The sequence below is a fragment of the Mustelus asterias genome, chromosome 13 (assembly GCF_964213995.1).
Source record: "Mustelus asterias chromosome 13, sMusAst1.hap1.1, whole genome shotgun sequence".
NCBI lineage: Eukaryota > Metazoa > Chordata > Chondrichthyes > Carcharhiniformes > Triakidae > Mustelus > Mustelus asterias.
In genome coordinates, this window is record NC_135813.1 from 17090587 (window position 1) to 17117127 (window position 26541).

At 47.0% G+C, this 26541-nt stretch overlaps 1 protein-coding gene across 4 annotated transcripts in view; it reads right to left on the reverse strand.

Annotated features, from left to right (window-relative positions):
• ralgps1 (Ral GEF with PH domain and SH3 binding motif 1) overlaps window positions 1-26541 on the reverse strand; it is a 758896-nt gene that overhangs the window by 64484 nt on the left and 667871 nt on the right. For all 4 annotated transcript variants that reach the window (XM_078226428.1, XM_078226430.1, XM_078226431.1 and 1 more), the window contains 2 exons: window positions 17322-17448; window positions 2943-3091 (listed from right to left, as the gene is read on the reverse strand). In XM_078226428.1, the coding sequence (XP_078082554.1) occupies window positions 2943-3091; window positions 17322-17448 (276 nt within the window). The remainder of the gene's footprint in view (window positions 1-2942; window positions 3092-17321; window positions 17449-26541) is intronic.

A 26541-nucleotide genomic window follows, 5' to 3' on the forward strand; every position in this document is an offset into this window, starting at 1 on the left:
ATGCACAAGGACCCCCAGGTCCCTCTGCACAGTGGCATGTTGTAATTTTTCACTGTTTAAATAATAGTCCATTTTACTATTATTCCTTCCAAAGTGGATAACCTCACACTTAGCAACGTTATACTCCATCTGGCAGATCCTTGCCCACTCAGTTAGCCTATCCAAATCTCTCTGCAGACTCTCTGTGTCCTCCACGCAATTTGCTTTCCCACTCATCTTTATGTCATCCGCAAACTTTGTTACCCTACACTCGGTCCCCTCCTCCAGATCGTTTATGTATATGGTAAATAGTTGAGGCACGCCACTAGTCACTGATTGCCAACCGGAAAAGCACCCATTTATTCTGACTCTGCTTTCTGTTAGATAGCCAATCCTCAATCCACGCTAACACTTTACCCCCAACTCCGTGTACCTTTATCTTATGCAGCAACCTTTTGTGAGGCACCTTATCGAATGCCTTCTGGAAATCTAAATACACCACATCCACCGGTTCCCCTCTGTCAACCGCGCTCGTTATATCCTCAAAAGATTCCAGTAAATTAGTCAAACATGACTTTCCCTTCATGAATCCATGCTGCGTCTGCTTGATTGAACCATTCTTTTCCAGGTGTCCTGCTATTTCTTCCTTAATGACAGATTCCAGCATTTTCCCAACTACGGATGTTAAGCTAACCGGCCTGTAGTTACCTGCCTTTTGTCTACCTCCTTTTTTAAACAGTGGTGTTACATTAGCTGTTTTCCAATCAGCTGGCACCTCCCCAGAGTCCAATGAATTTTGATAAATTACAACTAATGCATTTGCTATTGCCTTTGCCATTTCTTTTAGTACCCTGGGATGCATTCCATCCGGACCAGGGGACTTGTCTATCTTTAGTCCCATTAGCCTATCCAGCACTACCTCTTTAGTAATAGTGACCGTCTTAAGGTCCTCACCCCCTACAGTCCCATGACCGTCTATTATTGGTAAGCTATTTTCCATCAGTATTCAAAAGCTTACGGAATTGTGGTCACTGTTCCCCACATGTTCCCCCACTGCAACTTTGATGACCTGGTCAGGCTCATTCCCCAGTACTAGGTCCAGTATAGCCCCCCCTCTCTAGTCGGACTATCCACATATTGTTCAACAATCCCATCCAGGCCATATCCTGATAACTCCACATATTTACCCCGCTCATCCCCCTGACACTGACTGACAATTTAGCACTGCCATTCCACCTGCACATCTTTGGACTGTGGGAGGAAACCGGAGCACCTGGAGGAAACCCATGCAGACACGGGGAGAATGAGCAAATTCCACAAAGTCACCCAAGGCTGGAATTGAACCCAGGTCCCTGGCGCTGAGAGGCAGCAGTGCTAACCACTGAAGAGCCTGGTTCAGCTTGAGACAGGGACTGCATGGGAGGAACCTTAATGATGTCTCACACTTGGTTTTCCTTCATTGAAAATTAAGGAAGCCACAATGCCTTTCCACATCACTGGCAGCATTGAGGCCGGCAGGCCAACCTCAAGTGTGTGCTGTTCAAATTACACTTTGCTCTGAGCTGCAAAACAGGAGCAGAACAGACCTCCAGCTGTTGTATTCCCTTAATGCAGGCAGTTTGTAAACCCATTACACACGGGCTTACACTGACCTTCCTGCAACAGTCTCTGACAGACTAGCCCATCTTGAAAAGTAGCAAAGTGGAAAAGTAGACCATAGCTTGTAAAAACTGACAATATGTAAACAGCTTTGAATACATTGAATGTTTGAATATGGGGAGCCCAGTGGTATTATCGCTAGACTATTAATCCAGAAACTCAGCTAATGTTCTGGGGACCTGGGTTCAAATCCCGCCACGGCAGATGGTGGAAGCAGCCTAGCAAGCCATTCAAGGCAACTGGGGGTGGGCAATAAACGTTGGTCCAGCCAGCGATGCCCACATGCCAAGAATGAATAAAAAGAACTTCGATATGTAGAAAGGCTCTATTTGAACATTAAAGATGCTAGATCAATGAAAGGTGCTATTGTTATAGGTACACTGGGGCGACACGGTGGCACAGTGGTTAGCATTGCTGCCTCACAGCGCCAGGGACCTGGGTTCGATTCCCGACTTGGGTCAGTGTGTGTGTGGAGTTTGCATGTTCTTCCTGTGTCTGCGTGGGTTTCCTCCCACAGTCTGAAAGGCGTGTTGGTTGGGTACATTGACCTGAACAGGTGCTGGAGTGTGGCGACTCGGGGATTTTCACAGTAACTTCATTGCAGTGTTACTGTAAGTCTACTTGTGACACTAATAAATAAACTTTAAACACTGAAAGAACAAATGACACTTGGATTCATCTGAACTTATGCTCCAGGTGTACCGGGGTCTGAGATAGGTCAGGTTAGCACTAAAAGCATATCGTTTTCAATGTTACAATTGGATACACCAAGGTAGGGAACGTTACCACAATGAAATAAGGTTGAGTCAGGATGTGACAAGTGTGCGAGCTCACTCTTAATCCTCACATGGTGAATCCCCCAAACTCAGGTGTGCCACCAGCAGGGTGCAGGAAGCACCGTCCCCTGCAGGCTGTTAGTCAGGATGGACTTTGGATTCCTGTGCGTGTTCCTGAAGAATTAACACTCCCTCCTGTCTGGGAATAGGCGTCGCTTTTGGGAACCAGGAAAAAAAAAGTTAAATAAAAACTTCAAAACACTTTGGTATGAACCTGGTTTGCACCCAATTGCTACCCGGACTATCTTAATGCAAACCAGAATTTGAAGGGTATCTCCTGACAAATTCCTGCCCTCCCCAAATCCCATCGGGAGGGGGTGGGGGGGGGGGGGGGGGGGGGGGGGGGAAAGAGTGGGGGAAGGTGGGGGGTACGAGGCGGAGAGTCATTTTCAGTGTGTTTCTGCTGATTAGAAAAGGCATCAATTTCCCAGGAAAAAAAAACACCACGTGCAAGTTTATCATCCTTACCTATCGAAACTCCGTTGGAAAAATTGGAACTTTCCTGATTCTTGGCCGGACTGTGACTTTCCAGAACACTGTCGTCCAGTAGGTGCCGCGGGCGTTCCGTCGGGAATGTTGCACTTTTACTTTCAACAACACTAAACTGGCACATCACACTGGAAGAGAGAAAATATCTGGCTTCACCAAAAAGATAAAAGAACTTATGCTGTATCCTTCATTAGCAGTGACACAAACTGCACCTCAAAAACAAAAACATATTTACGGATATATTGTATACATATGTGCATGTGTGTACATATATATTCTGTATAGATAATCTCCATAAGAAACTACAAAGCGTTGTGAACATAGCCCAGTCCATCACGCAAACCAGCCTCCCATCCATTGACTCTGTCTACACTTCCTGCTGCCTCAGCAAAGCAGCCAGCATAATTAAGGATCCCCCCCCACCCTGGACATTCTCTCTTCCACCTTCTTCCGTCAGGAAAAAGATACAAAAGTCTGAGGTCACGTAACAACCAACTCAAGAACAACTTCTTCCCTGCTGCCATCAGACTTTTGAATGGACCTACCATATGTTAAGCTGATCTTTCTCTTCACCCTAGCCATGACTGTAACACTACATTCTGCACCCTCTCCTTTACTTCTCCTCTATGTATTCTATGAACGGTAAGTTTTGTCTGCATAGTGCGTGCACCCTCTTCTTTCCTTTTCCTCTATGTACTCTATGAACAGTATGTTTTGTCTGTATTGCACGCAAGAAACAATACTTTTCACTGCATCCCAATACATGGGTCAATAATAAATCAAATCAAAGATCCTTTAATGTATTAAAATGCCCCAAGGCACTTTGCAGGACTGTCATAAAACAAAATACAACATCAAACACATCAGGAGGACTGATGACCAAAAGCTGGGTTAAAGAGATGCATTTTAAGGAGCGTTTTAATGGATGAAAGTTAGGTCATGAGGTGGAGAGGTTCAGGAATGGAATACCAGAGCTCAGGCCTTGACAGCTTAAAGGCATGACCACCACCTTGGAGCGATTCAAATCGGGGATGCCCAAGAAATCAGAATTAGAGAGGCACCAACTAGCAAGGTTCAATCTTCAGTCTGTCCTGTTAGCTGGGCTCAAGCAGTCCTGTGACATTATAATGAACATTGATGTCCCTTTATTGTCTGACGAGGCTCCCGTACAGGATCATTATCCAGTGACCCCCCCCCCTCCTTAGTGGAAGTGCTTGCATGTGAATGTTGGTTATTTATACAGGATTGCAACCTGTTGTCTGTGGATTCGGAACCTGGGAAGGAGACAAATAATCTTTGGGACAGGGTTGAAGAGAAAGGGTGGAAGCCAGCAGAGAAATTGGAGACAGGGAACAGACATTACAAGCATGGGAAATACTTTTGTACACTTGATCTCAGAATTTCCACGCACACATCTTCAGACGTCAGTTAACTGCCGAGTTTCCCCATCTGTCTCGACATCACTCCGTTCCCTCTCAGAGAGTGTCATGATGCAAAACAGATACAGATGTTAATGATTAAAAAAGCAAATGAAACATCTGAAAGTTTTCCTTTTAGCCAACGTTCTTTTATAGACTCTTTGTATGGAAATATTAATAGTTTTGACTGCCTTAGCAGAGCGCAGAGACGGCCACTGTGGGCCAGACATCCTCGTTTGCATAGGAAATAGATAAAGGCTTCGTTAGAAAATTGTGCACATTCAGAAGTCTCACAACACCAGGTTAAAGTCCAACAGGTTTATTTGCAATCACGAGCTTTCAGAGCGCTGCTCCTTCATCAGGTGAGTGACATTTTTAATGCTTAACAGTCTGTCGGCAGAATGCCGGAGATGGGACGGCACGGTGGCACAGTGGTTAGCACTGCTGCCCCACAGTGCCAGGGACCCGGGTTCAATTCCGGCCTCGGGCCACTGTCTGTGTGGAGTTTGCACGTTCTCCCCGTGTCTGTGTGGGTTTCCTCCAGGTGCTCCAGTTTCCACCCACAGTCCAAAGCTGTGCGGGTTAGGTTGATTGGCCATGCTAAATTGACCCTAGTGTCAGGGGGATTAGCAGGGTAAATATGTGGGGTTACGGGAATAGGACCTGGGTGGGATTGTGGTTGGTGCAGACTCGATGGGCCGAATGGCCTCTTTCCGCACTGTAGGGATTCTATGATTGTATGATAGAACCACAGAATCACTACAGTGCAGAAGGAGGTCATGTGGCCCATTAAGTCTGTACTATCCCCCCGAAAGAGCATCCCACCTGGGCCCATCCCCACACTCGATCCCTGTAACTCCATGCATTTACTATGGTTCATCCACCTAACCTACACATTTTTGAACACAAAAGTGCACTTTACCATGGCCAATCCACCTAGTACATACATCTTTGGACTGTGGGAGAAAACTGGAGCACCTGGAGGAAACCCACGCAGACACGGGGAGAACGTGCAGACTCCGCACAGACAGTGACCCGAGGCCAGAATTGAACCTGGGTCTCTGGCATCGTGGGGCAGCAGTGCTAACTACTGTGCCACCATACCACCCATCGTGCCATCCATCTTTTAGTTGTTATGAAGGTGGTTTGCATCAGGTGCCATTTCAAGGCATTGCAGGGCCATCTCCTCGCAGTGGTCCACAGTATTTGCCAGAACCTGACGTGACCATCAGTCTTTGCTTCTCAAACACACCATGGACTTTCACAGCATCACAGAAAGCGGGACGGTGCAGGAGGCGGCCGGTCGGCCCGGGCACCGGCTCTCTGAATGAGCAATTCACCGTGTGCCACTCTCGCCTGCCCCTCTCCCCAAAAACTCTGCCCTGCTTCAAAAATATACTGGTACGAGCGCTGTACAACTGCCCCGCGGCACAACGCGTCACGTCTGGGGCAGAAATTGTGGTGAGAACACAATGTAATTTTCATCAAGCCACATTAGACTGTCGAAATGTGGGGACGATCAGTCACATGGGCATGTGGATTTTATAGTCTCCATTTGTTTGGAATCTGATGTAATTGAAATTTACAGCCTGGCCTCCTGCAGCTTCATTCTGGAACAAGATTAAACTCTAACGCATCACAAGTGAGGAATGCCACAGCACACACACACACACACACACACACACACACACACACACACACACACACACACACACACACACACACACACACACACACACACACACACAGGCTGAAAACCACCAGGCAGCAATCTCCAGCTACCATTCCACTAAACTTTCGATCCGACCATTTGCAACTTGCACTCAATGGCACTGCCTTTCTCCGCATAATTCACTCCAGAGCACATCACCGCTGCAGAATCTGAAGTGCAAAATTATGTTCAGTGGGCGGCACGGTGGCACAGTGGTTAGCACTGCTGCCTCACAGCGCCAGGGACCCGGGTTCGATTCCCGGCTTGGGTCACTGTCTGTGCGGAGTCTCCCCGTGTCTGCGTGGGTTTCCTCCGGGTGCTCCGGTTTCCTCCCACAGTCCAAAGATGTGCAGGTTGGGTGGATTGGCCAGGCTAAATTGCCTCTTAGTGTCAGGGGATTAGCTAGGGAAAATACATGGGGTTATGGGGATAGGGTCTGGGTGGGATTGTGGTCGATGCACATTCAATGGGCCGAATGTCTTCCTTCTGCATTGTAGGATTTTATAAATCTATAAATTATATTCAGTGGGAGGCATGGTGGCACTGTGGTTCGCACTGCTACCTCACAGCGCCAGGGATCCGGGTTCGATTCCCGGCTTGGATCACTGTCTGTGCGGAGTCTGCACATTTTCCCCGTGTCTATGTGGGTTTCCTCCAGATGCTCCAGTTTCCTCCCACAGCCCAATGATGTGCGGATTGGGTCAATTGGCCATGCTAAATTGCCTCATAGCGTCCTAAGATGTGTAGGCTATGGGGACTTAGTCCTGGTAGATATGTGGGGTTACGGGGATAGGGCCCGGGTGGGATTGCTGTCGGAGTCGGTGCAGGCTCGATGGGCCAAATGGCCTCCTTCTACACTGGAGGGATTCGATGATTAACTCACCTTTCTGTGATCTTTGGCGGGAGTTTAAGAAATGCGCTGGCGGCCTGGCGTTGACCTGGTCGTGTCCTCAAGAGTAAGGTGCTTACCAGTGGGATTTTGCACATTTCAAGAGCACTGCCAGTGCGGAGTTATACTGTCAGCTGTGCTCTCAACTCAAGTGGACCTCATTAAATGAGCAGGTGCGAAGATTTGCTCAGGTCGCCAGCTACGTTTTTATTGCCGTTAAGGAGTCTGTTGGTGGGATGTCAGGGATCAGCGCTCTCTCTACTGTGGCCTGCATGTGGGGCAAGCTGGAAAGCACTGTGCATTAGATGCCTCGAAGATAACCCACATGCACGGCCATGAGGGAGATGGTGACATGTCACTGAGCTGGTACTCCATTGACATCGCAGGCTAATGCTCTGGGGACATGGGTTCAAATCCCGCCACGGCAGCTGGTGGAATTTAAATTCAATTTAAAAATCTTGGGCGCCATCTTACCGGCCGTTTACTCCACGCTCCCGCTGCAGCGAAATCGGCGAATCTGGCGGCCAGCCAAATCTCTGTTCACCGCGGCAGGATGGGAAAATCCCATTGGCGTGAACGGTGGCAAGATTCCCGTCCTGGAATTGAAAGTTCTAGGACGGGATATTCTGGGGGAGTTAATGCTGAACGTAATTTTCACTTCAGATTCTGCGATCTGACTGCCATTGGCCAGCCACGGGTTCATCCAGCAGAAGGGGCTCTTCACTTATTGGCAGTAAAATGAAACAAGACTTACTCCAACTTGTAAATCAAAGAAAAAAGAAACTTCATTACTCCAACACTTGAGGCCTCATCCTGGGCCATTCCAAACTCCCACAAACCCCAGCAGCCTCTTATTTATACTGAGTCAGCTGGTCAGCTGATCACCATATCCTTTTGTCATTGGCTACATAGGTCACTGGGTCAGCTGACCCTAACAGCATGCTACCATTGGTCACACTACAACAGATCCAATATTATCATTGGTTACATTCTAACACTACGGGATCTCTCAGCCCCGCCGACATCCTTGGTGCTTTGTAATCTCCCCACCATCCACCAGCGGTCGCCATCAGGGCGGGAGCAGAAGATTCCGCTGGTGGGATGGGCCGGAAAGCTTTGGCCAACAGTCTCAGTAATGGTGACCATTAAACTATCGATTGTCATAAAGACCCATCTGGTTCACTAATGTCCTTTGGGGAGGAAATCTGCACCCTTCCCCCCTACCCCTGGAATCTGGTGTGGCTTATATGTGACTCCAGCCCCACAGCCATGTGGTTGACTCTTAGTTGCGCTCTGAAATGTTCAGTTCAAGGGTAATTAGGGATGGGCAACTAATGCTGGCTTTGCCAGTGACATCTTGTGAAAGGGCATGGAGGAAGGAAAACGTTAGGGTGCCTTCCCTGGGAAAGAACAGGCCACACACGCGCGGACACGGGCTCGGACACGCACACAGCAAAACAAATAGAGACAAAGCTGCTGGCGCTGGAGGAGATGGTTAGCACCAGGTGCAAAACTGGCCCAACTTACAGACTGAATCCATCAACCCGGGAGAGATTCTGCTAATTGAGTTCATTTGTGGCCTTTGAGGGGGCCACAAAATTTAAGTTGATTCCTTTGGCCTCCAGGAATGCTCTAAAAGCTTACGAATGTTTAAATTTACTCAGTAGCTAACTGCTGTATTTGTAACGAGGAAAAGGTTCGGTGTGGCTTCTGTTACAAGTTATTTTCTGTCATGTATAATTGCATTACTCTCAGGTGGCAGCTCGCCACGGTAACTAAAACTATTTTTGCCTCGATAAACCCGTTTGTGAGCTGCATCAGTCAAAATTCTTAAATACCTAAATGAAGGAACATTTTAAAATTAGAATTCGGATAAAAGGATCAGGCTCTCAAAAGCTCAGTGAATACCTTGGCTCAGGACAGAATTTCCTTTGGGCAATGTACGAATGGAGATGGAACGGAAACGCTCGAGGAAGAAACACCTCTCAAAATTGGTGCTATTTTGAAAGTCCCAAGTAAACTCAGGGTGAGGTGATGGGCACATTTACAACTATATTTGGTATGGAATGTATTAAATGACAACCAAATTACTTGCAGAATCACAAGGGTAAAAGTTGAGCAAATTATATGCAAACGGATCAGAGCTGAGGAAACAACTATTCAATATATTTTTGGGAACATGCGGTATAAACATGGAAACAAAATGCTAATAATACATTAAGACTGATTTTAACATTTTTACTGAATTACTCTTCATATTGTCACCATATATTGTACACTGTTGTACACTAAATAAAATGTAAGGAATTATGCTTTATAGATGATTCAACATAGAATCCCAACAGTGCAGAAAGAGGCCATTCGGCCCATCGAGTCTGCACCGACCACAATCCCATCCAGGTCCTATCCCCACAACCCCATGCATTTACCCTCGCTAGTCTCCCTGACACTAAGGGGCAATTTAGCATGGCCGATCCACCTAACCAGCACATCTTTCGGATTGTGGGAGGAAACCGGAGCACCCAGAGGAAACCCACGCAGATACGGGGAGAACGTGCAGACTCCGGACAGACAGTGACCCAAGCCGGGAATTGAACCTGGGTCCCTGGCGCTGTGAGGCAGTGGTGCTAACCACTGTGCCACCGTATATATTCCGTTATACGGCAAATTAAAATGCTATAAGGAATGATGTTTTATAGATGATTCAACATGTGGGAGTTACACCAGGAGTTACAGCAAACAATGCAAAATTTTAACCTGTTCATCAGAAATATTGCATAATATTTCAGCAAAATCCTAAATTGTAAAATGCATTTGCAAAGTGAACTAAGAGGGGAATTTTACATAAACCATTAAAATCATTGTTATTCCAGAGACACCTGGAGTCATTTGAAAGCCAAAGTACGATTCTGTTCATCAAAGTGCAATTTTTAAAATTTCTTTGTAGGACATGGGCGTCGCTGGCTGACCAGCATTTATTGCCCATCCCTAGTTTCCTTTGGAGGACAGTTGAGAGTCGACCACATTGCTGTGGCTCTGGAGTCACATGTAGGCCAAACTGGGTAAGGATGGCAGATTTCCTTCCCTAAAGGATACTGGTGAACTAGATGGGTTTTTCTGACAATCAACAATGGTTTCATGGTCATCAGTAGATCTTTAATTCCAAATTTTTAAAATTGCAATCATATTCCACCATCTGCCGTGGCGGGATTCGAACCTGGGTCCCCAGAACATTAGCTGAATTTCTAGATTAATAGTCTAGCGATAATACCACTAGGCCATCGCCTCCCCTATTGCTTCCAACATTCAATTTTACCTGCTTGAAATGTATTGAATTCTAACAGGGCTGGACAAGCTCGAAGTAGGGAGGATGTTTTCTCTGGTTGGGGAATCTAGAACCAGGGGACACAGTCTCAGGATGTGTGGTAGGCCATTCCCCCTGACGCTATGGTCAATTTAGCATGACCAATCAACCAAAGCCGCACATCTTTGGATTGTGGCAGGAAACCGGAGCACCCGGAAAAAACCCACGCAGACACGGGGGGAACGTGCAGACTCCGCACAGACAGTGACCCAAGCCGGGAATTGAACCCAGGTCCCTGGCGCTGTGAGGCAGCAATGCTAACTACGGTGCCAGCGCGCCGCCTGAGGTTCCTGGAGGGGCTGCCCCACCTCGCCACACATCCCCTCCACTCCCATACCATCCTCACCCATAGCCCACAACCCCCACCCCCACCGCGACAGGTGCCCAGTTGTTGATTGTTTTTATTTTAAAAGTTAAGGATGGTGGAGAACGGTCACTTCCATCTTGAGGCCCCCACCTCGCTTTCCTTCACTCACCAGCTTGCTGCTTCTTCAACCAGTGGAGGGCCTCCCACAGATCTCCATCTGACAGCCTGCCCAGCACCCTTCACCGGATGGCAGTGGCTTTGCTCATCAGCCATTAATCGGGGCAATTTGAGGAAAATCACTATGGGGTCACCGTTCACTACACACTGCAGGGTCGTGACCCCCATGTGACCTGGTGTCAAGTGTTCGAAGCCCCTCCCCCTTTTGCAAAACCCTGCCCCGAGTCTCGTATCTTAATGGCTTTGGGTTTCAAAAAAATTTTCAGAGTTTAATGCTGGTTTTTTGGGGATGGGGGTTTGATGGGGGTGGGGATTTGATGGGGGTGGGGGTTGGAGGAGGGTGGTTCCCTGCACCGATATCGCCGGGTGTGAAGAGATGGCCGAGGTTTTCCGTGGCAAAACCAGTTGAACTCTTGTGTGAGTGCAGAGTGCAGACGGGACGCTTACAGACACACACTGGACGCAGGCCAGCGAACAAAGAGCACACCTGGGGCGAGGATAAACACATCTGGCAACAATTGATTAATTATCAACACATTTAAACCGGGTGACTCATTCGAACCGCTCGCTGGTTACACTGGAAATACTCACCGAGGGGACCCAATAAAAAAATAATCAAACCCAATAAAAACACTCCCGAGCGCTCACTTTCTAACGCGGCTGAAAATAACTTATTGAAGAATGTTGTTTTGAGATGCGTCACGCACAATGCTGGAGGGATCGACCACTCTGTGATCAGTGACATTGTTAAACGAATACAGTGGGTCTCACGACATGTTGAACTTTGCTTTCATTGTGGTCTATCATTCTTCATTCCAGTTCTTTACCCGACGCCGAGTCTCAGGTTAGGTAGAGCACAGGCCAAACACAGATTAAAGCACCCACCATTCTTCATTCATGAATTCTAGTCGAGGAAAACCCTCAGCTCCACTTAGGCCCCCTTCCTATTCCCTATATAAGTTACTCCCACAGACACTCAATGTGGCACCCACAAGGAGTCAGGATGTCTACTCTGGCTGAACATATTCCTGGAGTCATAGAGTCAGAGAGGTTTACAGCATGGAAACAGGCCGTTCGGCCAGACTTGTCCATGCCACCCAGTTTTTACCACTAAACTAGTCCCAATTGCCCGCATTTGGCCCATATCCCTCTATACCCATCTTACCCATGTAACTGCCTAAATGCATTTTAAAAGACAAAATTGTACCCGCCTCTACTACTGCCTCTGGCAGCTCGTTCCAGACACTCGCCACCCTCTGTTTGAAAAAATTGCCCCTCTGACCCTTTTGAATCTCCCACCCTAAACCTATGCCCTCTAGTTTTAGACTCTCCTACCTTTGGGAAAAGATGTTGACTACCTAGCTAATCTATGCCCCTCATTATTTTACAGACCTCTATAAGAGGTGGACACACGAGGGCTGGAGGAGGTTGCAGAGATAGAGAGGGGCAAGTCTTGGAAGAATTGGAACAGGTCGCAGAAGTAGTCATAGGTAGCTGTTGGCGGGGGGGGGGGGCGGGGGGGGGGGAGGTGGCAGATAATCTAGTGATGTTAGCTGCTATAGAGAGAAAAAGATGGGTTTTTACGACAATCGACAATGTGGTCATTAGTAACTCCAGATATTTTTTATTGAATTCAAATTCCACCATCTGCCGTGGTGGGATTCGAACCCGGGTCCCCAGAATATTAGCTGGGTTTCTGGATTAATAGTCTAGCGATAATGCCTCTAGGCCGTCACCCATCAGAGCCAGACGGTATTGGGCAGGACCTGCCCAGCTCACTGCACTCAAATGCCCAATTGGTCCCCAACGCTTCCATTCAAACCAAGCATGATGCCAAACGTGGCCACAACTCCTGTCTGGCATCGACCAACATGTACCCCCCCCTCCCCCCATGCCACAATGCTTTGCCTCTGGGTCAGTCTTGTCTCTCATTTACCTGTGCACTTTACCCCATTTCCATTCCTTTCTAAAATGCCCTTCAGCTGTAATACTCTCAGCTTCGAATGAACTATTTCCACTGTCGGTTTTCCACACATCAGAGGGACTAGAATCATAGAATCCCTACAGTGCAGAAAGAGGCCATTTGGCCCATCGAGTCTGCACCGACCACAATCCCACCCAGGCCCTATCCCCACAACCCCACTCATTTATCCTGCTAATCCCCTGACACTGAGGGAGAATTTAGCGTCAACCTAACCCGCACATCTTTGGACTGTGGGAGGAAACCAGAGCACCCGGAGGAAACCCACTAGCTAGGGTAAATGCATGGGATTATGAGGAAAGGGCCTGGGTGGGATTGTGGCCAGTGCAGACTCGATGGGCTGAATGGCCTCCTTCTGCACTGTAGGATCCTATGATTCTATGAACTCTGTTGCACACTTAGAAGCAAGTGTCATCTCTACATTAATCGGAGGTAATTCAAACGTATAAAGCATACCATAAACCAAATGCTTCACTCCCCCACCTTTATCTGTCTTTATCCCACATCAATTCCTTCCAGAAGTGGTCAGGAACAGGATTTTTCTGTTCCTACTGCAAGATTGTGGAAGCCAACCACAATGTACTTACTGAAACTCCAGCTGAGGTCTGCCGACTAAACACAGACCAAGGATTAAAGTTTATTTATTAGTGTCACAATCAGGGTTGCATTAACAGTGCAATGAATTTACTGTGAAAATCCCCTAGTCGCCACACTCAGATGCCCATTTTGGGTACACTGATGGAGAAGTTAGCATTGCCAATGCACCTACTCAGCATGTCTTTCGGAGTGTGTTAGTTAGGCTGCACTTGGATTATAGTGTTCAATTCTGGTCGCCACACTACCAGAAAGATGTGGAGGCTTTGGAGAGGTTACAGAAAAGATTTATCAGGATGTTGCCTGGTATGGAGCTCATTAGCTATGAGGAGAGGTTGGAGAAATGGTTTGTTCTCACTGGAACGACGGAGGTTGAAGGACGATCTGATAGAAGTCTACAAGGTTATGAGGGGCATGGACAGAATGGATAGTCAGACTTTTTCCCAGGGTGGAAGAGTCAATTACTAGGGGGCATAGGTTTAAGGTGCGAGGGGCAAGGTTTAAAGGAGATGTACAAAGCAAGTTTTTTTTAGACAGAGGGTGATGGGTGCCTGGAACTCGCTGCCAGGGGAGGTAGTGGAAGTGGATACAGGAGTGGTTTTTAAGGGGCGTCTGGACAAATACATGAATAGGACGGGAATAGAGGGATATGGTTCCCGGAAGGGTAGGGGGTTTTAGTTCAGTCGGGCAGCATGGTCAGTGCAGGCTTGGAGGGCCAAAGGGCCTGTTCCTGTGCTGTAATTTTCTTTGTTCTTTATTATCTACAACTCCAACTGAAATCAGTATAAACCCTCACCTCTGTCAAACAGCAAACGTGACTGAGTTTTTTAAATTCATGTTTACGAGATGTGGGTGTCATTGGCTGGGCCAGCATTTATTGCCCATCCCTAACTGCCCTCCATTTCAGAGGGCATTTAAGAGTCAACCACATTGGTGTGAGTCTGGAGTCACATGTAGGCCAGACCAAGAGTAGAATAGAATCCCTACAATGCAGAAGAGGCCTCTTGGCCCATCGAATTTGCATCGACTCTCTTGCAGTATCTCAGTAAGAAGTCTCACAACACCAAGTTAAAGTCCAACAGGTTTATTTGGAATCACAAGCTTTCAGAGTGCACTCACCTGAAGAAGGAGTGACACTCCGAAAGCTCGTGCTACCAAATAAACCTGTTGGACTTTAACCTGATATCGTGAGACTCATTACTGTGCTTACCCCAGTCCAACGCCAGCATCTCCACATCAGAGTATCTCACCCAGGCCCTTTCCCCCACTCCATCCTCGTGACCTCATGGTTAATCCATCTAACCTACACATCTTAGGACATTAAAGGGTAATTTTGCGATGGCTAATTCCATCTAACCCACACATCTTTTGACACTAAGGGGCAATTTAGCATGACCAATCCACCCAACCTGCACATCTTTGGACTGTGGGAAGATACCGGAGCACCCGGAGGAAACCCACGCAGACAAGAGGAGAACGTGCAAACTTCACACAAACAGTGATCCGAGGCTGGAATTGAACCAAGGTCCCTCACGCTGTGAGGCAGCAGCGCGAACAAATGTGCCACCGTGCCGCCTGTCCAGGCCAGGTAAGGACATTAGTAAACCATAGAATCCCTACAGTGCAGAAGGAGGCCATTCAGCCCATCGGGTTTGCACTGACCACAATCCCATCCAGGCCCCCTGACACGAGGGTCAATTTAGCATGGCCAATCAACCTAACCTACATATCTTTGGACTGTGGGAGAAAACCGGAGCAACCGGAGGAAACCCACGTAGACACAGGGAGAAGATGCAAACTCCACACAGACAGTGAGCCGAGGCCAGAATTGAACCCGGGTCCCTGGCGCTGAGATAGGTTTTTATCACGACAATTGGCAATGGTTTCACGGTCATCATTAATTGCAGATTTTAATTGAATTCAAAATTCACCATCTTCCGTGGTGGGATTCGAACCCAGATCTTGCTCTGGGTCTCTGGTTTACTAGCCCAGTGACAATACCACTGTGCCACTGCCTTGAGTATGATATAAAACGCTGCAGGAATCCAATTCTGTTAAAGCTCACGTGGCTACTTTGGTCCTATTGATTCAGTTTCTGGTTTCATGAGCTCCATTCTTCAAACAGATTTTTAATTGGTAACGGGTTGAACGGTTATGGGGAGAAGGCAGGAAAATGGGGATGACGAGCATATCAGCCATGATCGAATGGCGGAATGGACCCGGTGGGCCGAATGGCCTAATTCTACTCCTATATCTTATGAACACCCAAGTATTTTCAGTAGAAATTGCCATGAATATGATAAACAAGAGAGGATAAGAAGTGAAAGGAGCTGTATGGGAAAATCTGTGAGTCTGAAGCGGTTAAAACTCCTTCCTGCGAAACTGTTCACCTCTGAGACAAGATGCCTGGAGACATGAATCACTCGGAGCAATAGCTCTGCGAGGTGCATCAGTTTTTCCAGAACTCATCCTCGACAGCCATTAATCTCATGCTTCCAAAACAGAATCTCTGCAAAAAATGACTGCAGGCAAGGTTCAGGACAAGGGCGTTCGCGATCCATTAAGTGCGATATCTCTGAGAATTACAGCTTTCATTTTCAGTCTCGTTCAGTTTAGGAGACTGATGGCCGAAAGTTAATCTGTCACCTAACAACTGGGCCTGAACAGGACTGGAAACGGCTCAGACTCCGCTGCTCTGGGTGAGCTGATGATTTTATGGGGCTTTCAGAGGCGCTGATTAATGGGCCATTATCTTGGGACGGGCAAGGAGCCAGCGAATGACCAATAACCACATCTATCAACTTTAAAAACCATCTGATATTAAAATTACTGGAAATCAGATACGCCACTCATTTTAAACCAAATTCTTACACAGCAATAATGACATAAAACGAAATAGCAGAACAGTTCGAAATGAGTTGTCCCAAAAGCAAAATCACTCCGCTTGGTTTTGCCCGCTTTGTCTTTTGTACCTGTCGCCGTATTCGAATTTGATGGCCAGGGTCGGGATTTTCCGGCCATTCCCTCCGGCGGGATTCTCCGGTCCCGCTGCAGCGAACTGAAATTTGACTTATTTGACTTCAGTTCAGCGGCAGCTGAAGAGCCGGAGAATTCCGGCTCCGAAATAAGCTGTGCGCCGGAATCTTACCACTGTTCACGCCAGTGGGATTTTCCCATCCCACTGCAGTGGACGGAGAGCGCCAAATCCTTTGATTTCGCTGCAGCAGGAGTGTGGCATGAATGGGTCGTGCCCGAGATAATTGCACACTTTGGCAGAGAATTGAACCAAGGAATCAGTGAGGGGGGGTAGATTAAGCACAGTTACTGTTAACTGACTCCAGAGAATCCCTACGGTGCAAAAGGAGGCCATTCAGCCCTGCATTCAGGTCTGCACCGAGGTCTCCGAAATAGCATCTTACCTATCCCCATATCCCCATATATTTAGCAGGGCTAATCCATCTAACTTACCTCAGCCCAAAGAAGTGCTGGTTAGGTGCATTGGCCATACTAAATTCTCCCTCAGTGTACCTGAACAGGCGCCCGAGTGTGGCAACTAGAGATTTTCACAGTAACTTCATTACAGCGTGAATGTAAGCCTATTTGTGACTAATAAATAAACTTTAACTACACATCTTTGGACATTAAGGGGCAATTTAGCATGGCCAATCTACCTGATCCACACATCTTGGGACTGTGGGAGGAAACTGGGGCACCCGGAGGAAACCCACGCAGACACGGGGAGAACGTGCAATCCCCACACAGACAGTGACCTCAGTTAGAATGGACAATCCTTTCAAGTTTCACAAGCAAAGTCCCTCACTGCAGAACTGCCCAAGCACGTGTTTACTTTAGAGACTGAGACAAGACCTTCGTTGTCCAAAATCATGCCCAGTGTTCTAAGAAATGCTTTCACCCACTTGTTTCCCAGGCTATGACTCTTCCTGTGTCTGGGCACCGGTGGAGTGTTCAGGCTGCTTACTACAGAGGCATCAGGACAGGTCGGCCTCCGACTGTACCTCACTGAGGCGGAGACCTCAGAGGGACCTGAAAGAAATAAGAACAAACAAACAGTCACAAAACAAAAAATATCTGGTTCGGAGAGGCAAAATTAATTTCCAAATTTCAACTCAGCTTTTTGGATCAACCTCTGTCACAGAGTCATCGAGGTGTACAGCACAGAAACAGGCCCTTCGACCCAACCCACCCATACTGACCAGGTTTCCTAAACTGAACTAGTCCCATTTGCCTGCATTTGGCCCATATCCCTCTAAACCTTCCCCATCCATGTACCTGCCCAAATGTGTTTTAAATGTTCTAATTGTACCCGCCTCGACCACCTCCTCTGACAGCTCATTCCATGATGTGGAGATGCCGGCGTTGGGCTGGGATAAGCACAGTAAGAAGTCTCACAACACCAGGTTAAAGTCCAACAGGTCTATTTGATAGCACAAGCTTTCGGAGTGTCACTCCTTCTTCAGGTGAGTGAGTCACTCACTCATTCACTCACCTGAAGAAGGAGCCCGAGACTCCGAAAGCTTGTGCTGCCAAATAAACCGGTTGGACTTTAACCTGGTGTTGTGAGACGTCTTACTGAGCTCACTCCATATACACACCACTCTCTGTGTGAAAAGTTACCCCTCAGGTCCCTTTTAAATCTTTCCCCTCTCACCTTAAACCTTTGCCCTCTAGTTTTGGACTCCCCTACTCCTGGGGAAAAGACCTTGGCTATTCACCTTATCTACGCCTCTCATGATTTTATAAACCTCTATAAAGTTCTGTGCAACAGAGCTTTGAATCACTGCTTTAAAAGTATGTCTTTAATTAACACAGTGTGGCCGAATGGCCTGCGGAGATTTAACTGTTGATATGGTGAAAGGTCTTCAATCAAGCAAACCTGAATTTTGACCCAAGTTGTTTTTGAATATGCAGACTCCACACAGACAAGCTGAGAATCGAACCTGGGTCCCTGGCGCTGTGAGGCTTAACAACACCAGGTTAAAGTCCAACAGGTTTATTTGGTAGCAAAAGCCACACAAGCTTTCGGAGCTCCAAGCCCCTTCTTCAGGTGAGTGAGGCAGCAGTGCTAACCACTGTGCCGCCCTAAAGAGCTGAAGCAGTTGTTTGTAGACCTTTCTGGAGCCAGTGTTTCCTTGTATAAGCATTGAAATGTCGGCTCTGTACAGTAAGGTCTAAACATGATGGGGTCTGGAGGGTCCCAACCCTATTTGCGCTGGCTCTATCTGATTGGCCCAATCGAACGAGGCAATCAGGTTCTGATCAATTCATTGGCTGTTTACCAAGGAACGTTTGGGATATGATAACGCTAACACAAAGAGCTTGTGTTCAGTGAAAACCCAGAACGAACATTCACAGAAAAATACAACATCTGGAAGAAGAGAAAGACTGATATCCATGCAGTAAATCCCTGGCCAGGTTTCATATGCAAGTGGAAATCAGCCTTAAGTTAAGTAACAGTCGTGAGTATTTAGCCCATGCATTGCGAGTGTTGACTATTTTCTAAGTAACTACAAAATTAAGAAAATTGTATTTAAACCTTTAAAGGCGGCTTTGTGTCTTTATTCACGATTAGAGGTTAAAACACACAGGTTTGTACAATAATAGGAGCCAGTTTAGTCAGCAGTAAGTGCTGTGGTGTTAAATTGCTCCTTAAAGGCCACTAACATTGCCTGGATGAGTGCAACTCCAACATCACTCAAGAAGCTCAACAGGACAAAGCAGCCCACTTGACTGACACCCCATCCACCATCTTAAACATTCACTTCTCTCCAGTACCAATGCACAGTGACAGCCGTGCATAGCATCTACAAGATGCAGTGCAGCAACTCACCAAGGCTCTTTAGACAACGCTGTGACCACTTCCACCGAGAAGGACAAGAGGGAAGTAGATACTTGAGAGCACCACCTCCTGCAAGTTCTTCTCAAAGCCACACACCATCCTGACTTGGAAATATATCGCCATTCCTTCACCTTCGCTGGGTCAAAATCCTGGAATGCCCTCCCTAACACCTCTGCAGGTGTACCTATACCCCACACGGACTGCAGCGTTTCAAGAAGGCAGCTCACCACCACCTTCTCGAAGGAAATTAGGAATGGACAACAAATGCAGACCCAGCCAGTGACACCCGCATCCCGTGAATGAATAAATACGTTAAATAAAAATCACTGCATTGCAACTCATCCGCTATTCCCTGCCAACGTGTAAGTAAATGACCCTGCGACAGTGTATTTATTACAGGAACTGACAGCTCCTGAATGTATAGCATTCCACTGACAGTCTGAAAGTCTGCTTCGTCATCATCAGATATTAAAGCAAGTTCATTCATCTGAAAACAATACCTGTATGAGAACCCCGCTCATAAAATTAACATTGACAAAACTGTTCATTATTTTGTGACAAGATTCATTTCCACAGGTTTAAAATGCAACTGCAGTAGCCCGGGAGTCCAGTAATTACTCAGTGATCGCAACTTTAAATTCACTATAATGTATTTAATACCAATGCTGTCATTTTGCTTTTAGTATTGAAGAGAGTACCTTTTCATCGTGACTGCTTCACCCTCAACTGAACGTTTCCCAAGTTCACATCAAAATATGTTTTTATTTAAGATTCCATGTCATAGAATAGGATCCCGACAGTACAGAAGGAGGCCATTCGGCCCATTTAGCCTGCACAAACAACAATCCCACCCAGGGCGCATCTCTGTAACCCCACATATTTACCCTGCTAATCCCCCTGACACTAAGTGGCAATTTAGCATGACCAATCCACCTAACCTGCATATTCTTGGACTGTGGGAGGAAACCGGAGCACCCGGAGGAAACCCACGCAGACACGGGGAGAACGTGCAAACTCCACACAGACAGTGACCCCCCCAGGCTAGAATTGAACCCGGGTCCCTGGCGCTGTGAGGCAGCAGTGCTAACCACTGTGCCGCCGTGCTTACTTCAGAGAGTTCGCAAAATTGATAAATCAGTTTGCTAAAGCAGACTGGGATACAAGTTATTAAAATCCTGCTAGCAGTGGTCAAATAGTTGCCATGTAGGAATAAAAAATAAAAAAAGAGATTAAGCTTTGCATTGAATACTGTCAATTGTGAAAACAGAGCCTCATATAGGTTTGGCCCAGTGCTGTAGTTTAGTAATGCCACCCCACCCCCCTCCCCCACCCCCCAACCCCCCACCCCCCAACCCCCCGTCACGATATTCACTCCTGTGCGATACACAGATTTTTATGCCCCTGCTAACGCTATCCTCTCCTGAGTAAGTTGTCTCTTCTTCACCGTCTGGTACTTCACCCTGATGGTCACATTTCACGTTTGGGTCACTTGCTGATTCAACTGCGATAGGTGAATCTTGGAACTGGACAGCAATTAGGAACTTTGGGAGCTTTGGTAGGGTTTTCCTTGCGTGAACCGGTGGCGTGGAGATGCACCCTGCCCCACGGGCAGGGATTCTCCAGTCCCGCCGCAGTGAATAGAACGCAGGGCTGAGCGTCAAATTCTCCATTCTCGCCGGCAATATTAGCGGGGCGTGAATGGCTGGAGGATTTTCCCAATTGAGTCTGTCTAACATGACTTGGTCAAACTCAATTAAGATTATTTGGGTCAACTCCAAGAACATTCTGCACCTCGGTCATCAAAAAAAAAACACATTAAAAAAATGGTTGGGGAATGAGCTCTAAGAATTGGATTTTAATTGCCGTCCCATGCAGTTTTCATTGGGCAGAGTTAAAATTCCTGCTATGATTCAACTCCATATTATTAAATACTATTTCCATGCAGAGCAATAGGTGAGGCTCACACTGTTGTATCCAAACAGCGGTAAATCCAACAGTGTTACCAGAGGCAGCCTTCCAAACTACCAACTTTGTCCTCACCGTCCAAGGAGGGCAGGTGGACTCCCAATTCTGCTGGCTCAAGTACAGAGGCAACTCCAGAGCCTTGATAGTGGCACAGTGGTTAGCACTGCTGCCTCACAGCGCCAGGGACCCGGGTTCAATTCCAGCCTCGGGTCGCTGTCTGTTTGAAGTTTGAATGTTCTCTCTGTGTCTGCATGGGTTTCCTCCGGGTGCTCCAGTTTCCTCCCACACTGCAAAGATGTGCCGGGTAGCTGGATTGGCCATGCTAAATTAACCCTTAGTGTCCCAAGATGTGTCAGTTAGGGGGGTTGGTAGGGTACATATGAGGGGTACGGGGATAGGGCCTGGATCAGATGCTCTGTCGTTGGTGCAGTGCCGAATAGCCTCGTACTGCACTGTAGGGATTCTATGTTTCTATATTACAGAGCAGTACTCGGAGTGTTGCCCCAGCATCAAAACAAAATCTGAACTACTTGAACAAGCAAAAAGGAACAATCCCTTGGCATTAATCAAAGGTCTGTTGGGGGCTCCCCTGAAGATCTGTCATTAACCAGTACCTTGTGGCACAGTGGTAGTGACCCAAACTCTAGACCAGAAGTTCCTGGTTCGAGTTCAACGCCAGGATTTGTTGGCCACAGAAGGAGTGTTCAACAGACTGATCATCAGCTTGGGAATCCTTCCTCCACTTCCCCCCAACTATTCCCCATGTGTCTGTGTGTGAGCGAGAGGAGCGAGAGAGTGAGAGAGGAGAGAGAGGAGTGAGAGGAGAGAGAGGGTGTGAGTAAGAGAGAGAGTGAGAGAGAGAGAGAGAGGGTGTGAGTAAGAGAGTGAGAGAGAGAGGAGAGAGAGGGTGTGAGTAAGAGAGTGAGAGGAGTGAGAGGAGAGTGAGAGAGGAGAGAGAGAGTGAGAGAGTGAGAAGAGAGAGAGGAGAGGAGAGAGAGAGTGAGAGAGTGAGAGGAGAGTGAGAGAGGAGAGTGAGTGAGAGAGTGTGTGTGAGAGGAGTGAGAGAGTGTGAGAGGAGTGAGAGAGAGAGTTAGAGTGTGTGAGAGGAGTGAGAGAGAGAGAGTGAAAGAGTGAGTGAGAGAGTGAGTGAGAGAGCGAGAGAGAGGGGTGAGTGAGTGAGAACGTGAGAATGTGTGTGTGAGTGAGTGATAGAGAGAAGATACATGAAAATAAACAAATGAACCCGCTACTCATCCCACTGCCAATGCTGAACCGATTCAGAATGGTCGCTAATTTCCGAAGTAACTGCAGGCGTTTCATTTCAAATATTCATTGTGTAAAGTGATGTGGGACATTTCATCAGCTGCTTTATAATGGATCGCACAGATCATGGGAAATGTAAGAATTTCAGGCTTCCCGTATCCTGCCTTTCTTCATAACGTTTAAAACATTCATTCGCGCTCAATTACAGGAAACAGGCTGAAGATTAAAATCTTTATTTCTCAAAAGGAGACAGCACATTTCAAAAGTAAAGACTTCTAAATTAAAGAAGATCGGCACAGCCTTGTCTCCCAGTTAATGTTGTTAAAAAAGCCTCAGGAAATCTGTGATGTTGATTTGAGTGCTTCGCGGTGACTGAATCCTCGCAATGTTGACACACCACAGGTGGGCAACCCTCAGCCAGCTGACTCCGATAGAAAGTAACTCCTGATCCTGGCAGCAAAAATTGCAGCCGTCAATATTTTACAGCGTGATTTCCCTGTTTCAGCCAATCCGGTGTAGAGTCATAGAGGTTTACAGCAAGGAAACAGTCCCTTCGGCCCAACTTGTCCATGCTGCCCATTTTTTAAAACACTAAGCCAGTTCCAATTGCCCGCATTTGGCCCATATCACTCTCCACTCATCTTACCCATGTAACTGTCTAAATGCTTTTTAAAGGGTGGCATAGTGGTTCGCGCTGCTGCCTCACAGTGCCAGTGATCTGGGTTCGATTCCCGGCTCGGGTCACTGTCTGTGTGGAGTTTGCACATTCTCCTCGTGTCTGCATGGGTTTCCTCCGGGTGCTCCGGTTTCCTCCCCCACTCCAAAGATGTGCGGGTTAGGTACATTGGCCATGCTAAAATTGCCCCTTCGTGTCAGGGGGACAAGCTAGGGTAAATGCATGGGGTTATGGGGATAGAGGATAGGGATTGTGGTCGGTGCAGACTCGATGGGCTGAATGGCCTCCTTCTGCATTGTACGATTCTATTCTAAAAGACAAAATTGTACCCACCTCTACTACTACCTCTGGCACCTCGTTTCAGGCACTCACCACCCACTGAGTGAAAAAATCGCCCCTCTGGATCTTTATGTAACTCTCCCCTCTCACCTTAAACCTATGCCCTCTAGTTTTGGGAAAAGATGTTGACTATCTAGCTGATCCATGCCCCTCATTATTAGGTTAGTGTTTCATGATTATATGTTGATTAACTTATATTTGTTGTTTAACCACTAATAAACTACCATGTAAATTACGAAACACATCACAGAAAATATCAGTTGTGAAGCATAACAAAATATAAAGCGAGGACGCTGGGCGGCACGGTAGCACAGTGGTTAGCATTGCTGCTTCACAGCTCCAGGGACCTGGGTTCGAATCCCGGCTTGGGTCACTGTCTGTGTGGAGTTTGCACATTCTCCCTGTGTCTGCGTGGGTTTCCTCCGGGTGCTCCGGTTTCCTCCCACAGTCCAAAGGTGTGCGGGCTAGGTTGATTGGCCATTCTAAATTGCCCCTCAGTGTCCCGGGATGCATGGGTTAGAGGGGTTAGTGGGTAAATATGTAGGGATATGGGGGTAGGGCCTGGGTGGGATTGTGGTGGTGCAGACTCGATGGGCCGAATGGCCTCTTCCTGCACTGTAGGATTCTATGATTCTCTTAAGAGGCAGAATATTTCAGCTTGGTTTGAATCTGATATTAATGTACCATAAAACTTACAGCACAGAAATAGGCCATTCAGCCCATTGTCCTTATGTGATTCTTTGGAAATAAAATCTATCCAATTTATGCTGCGAATAGTGCACTTCATAAGACAGTCATGTTTTAAACTGTCTCCTTTAATTCAAGGTAAAATAGAATAGTTTGGACCTTCTACTGGATGGGACCGCCTAATTGATCAGCCCAGAGACAAGCTCATGTGACCTGCTTGTTACTGAGACAGAGGCCAGAAGTTTACCGCCCCGGGAATCGGAGAGGGCGAGGGGTGGACCATGGAAAGGTCCATTGACCTGGGGCATGATTTTACGGTTTCGGTATGAGCGAGGCCAGAAAATCCTGCCCAAAATTTCAAATTGAAACTTGAGTCAGAAACCAGTGCAAGTTTTAACACCTTTACACACAGGAGGAGGCAGCTAACTTTGTTGCTGGCCAGGCTCTCAGAGTCAGTCAGTCAGACCAGGGGATTTGGCGGAGCAAGATCTACAACAGTTGTGGCTATTGCAGGTAGAAGAAAAAGTCAGCTTTTGGGAGAACTACCAAGCAAAATGCAGGTGAGGACGTAACTCCTGTTTAATAGACACGGGAATCGTGGAGAGTTAAAAAAACAAGAAATCACCAGAAGATAGAAGTCCATTTGATTATACTCAGATGATTGAGTGGAGGACCCTGAAAGATTCACCCAGGGGAGACGGTGTGCGGAATGAGGTTAACATGCAGGTTCAGTCGGCAGTTAGGAAGGCAAATGCAATGTTAGCATTCATGTCGAGAGGGTTAGAATACAAGAGCAGGGATGTACTTCTGAGGCTGTATAAGGCTCTGGTCAGACTCCATTTGGAATATTGTGAGTAGTTTTGGGCCCCATATCCAAGGAAGGATATGCTGGCCTTGGAAAGGGTCCAGAGGAGTTCACAAGAATGATCTCTGGAATGAAGAGCTTATCACATGAGGAACGGTTGAGGATTCTGAGTCTGTACTCGGAGTTTAGAAGGATGAGGGGGGATCTTATTGAAACTTACAGGATACTGCGAGGCCTGGATAGAGTGGATGTGGAGAGGGTGTTTCCACTAGTAGGAAAAACTAGAACCAGAGGGCACAACCTCAGGCTACAGGGACGATTCTTTAAAACAAAGATGAGGAGGAATTTCTTCAGCCAGCGAGTGGTGAATCTGTGGAACTCTTTGCCGCAGAAGGCTGTGGAGGCCAGGTCATTGAGTGTCTTTGAGATTAGAGATTGATAGGTTCTTGATTAATAAGGGGATCTGGAGTTATGGGGAAAAGGCAGGAGAATGGGGATGAGAAAAATATCAACCATGATTGAATGGCGGAGCAGACTCGATGGGCCGAGTGGTCTAATTCTGCTCCAATATCTTATGGTCTTAAGACAAGATCTTGCTAAAGTTGGGAGGAGTTTAGGAAATTGAAACACAGGACTACATTTTTGCTCAGAGTGTGTTATAATCTGTAAAAATAAAATGGAAGTTTTTGTACGTTGAGAAGCTAATAAGGAATACCTTTTCTGCAGTTTAATGTATTAATGGTCCAAGTAATGTTTCGATGTTGATTTTTGTTTGTTACAGTAAAAGTCTTAAAATGGTCTTTATTTATTAGTCACAAGTAAGGCTTACATTAACACTGCAATGAAGTTACTGTGAAAATCCCCTCGTCGCCACACTCCGGCGCCTGTTCAGATACACAGAGAGAATTTAGCATGGTCAATGCACCTAACCAGCACGTCTTTCGGACTGTGGGAGGAAACTGGAGCACCCGAAGGAAACCCACGCAGACACGGGGAGAACGTGCAGACTCCGCACAGACAGTGACCCAAGCCAGGAATCGAACCCAGGTCCCTGGCGCTGTGAGGCAGCAGCGCTAACCCACTGTGCCTGGATGATCCTTTGACTTGATTACTGGAAAGTTCATCACATTTTTTTTTAAAGTTATCGCTCTCTAAGGGGATGGGAACATTAGCCTCCCACAACGTCCGAATCTTTCCCCTTAGCTTTGCAAGTTTTCCTTCCTTCAGGAATTCTCATTTGAGAATGCTATTGAATCTGCTTCCACCATCCTTTCAGGCAGTGCATTCCAGATCGTAACATCCCAACCTCTGATTCTTCTGCTAATTACCTTTAACCCTTGTCCTCTGCTAACGGTGCCTTCTGCCATTGGAAACAGGCCCTCCTTACTTATGCAATTACAACCCTTCATGAATTTGAACACCTTTATTAAAATTTCCCCCTAACCGTCCCTGCACTAAGGAGAAAGATCCCAGCTTCTCGTCTAACTAAAGTTGTTCATCCCTGCTGGTATTCGAGCAAATCTCCTCTGCGCAGTCTCTGGGACC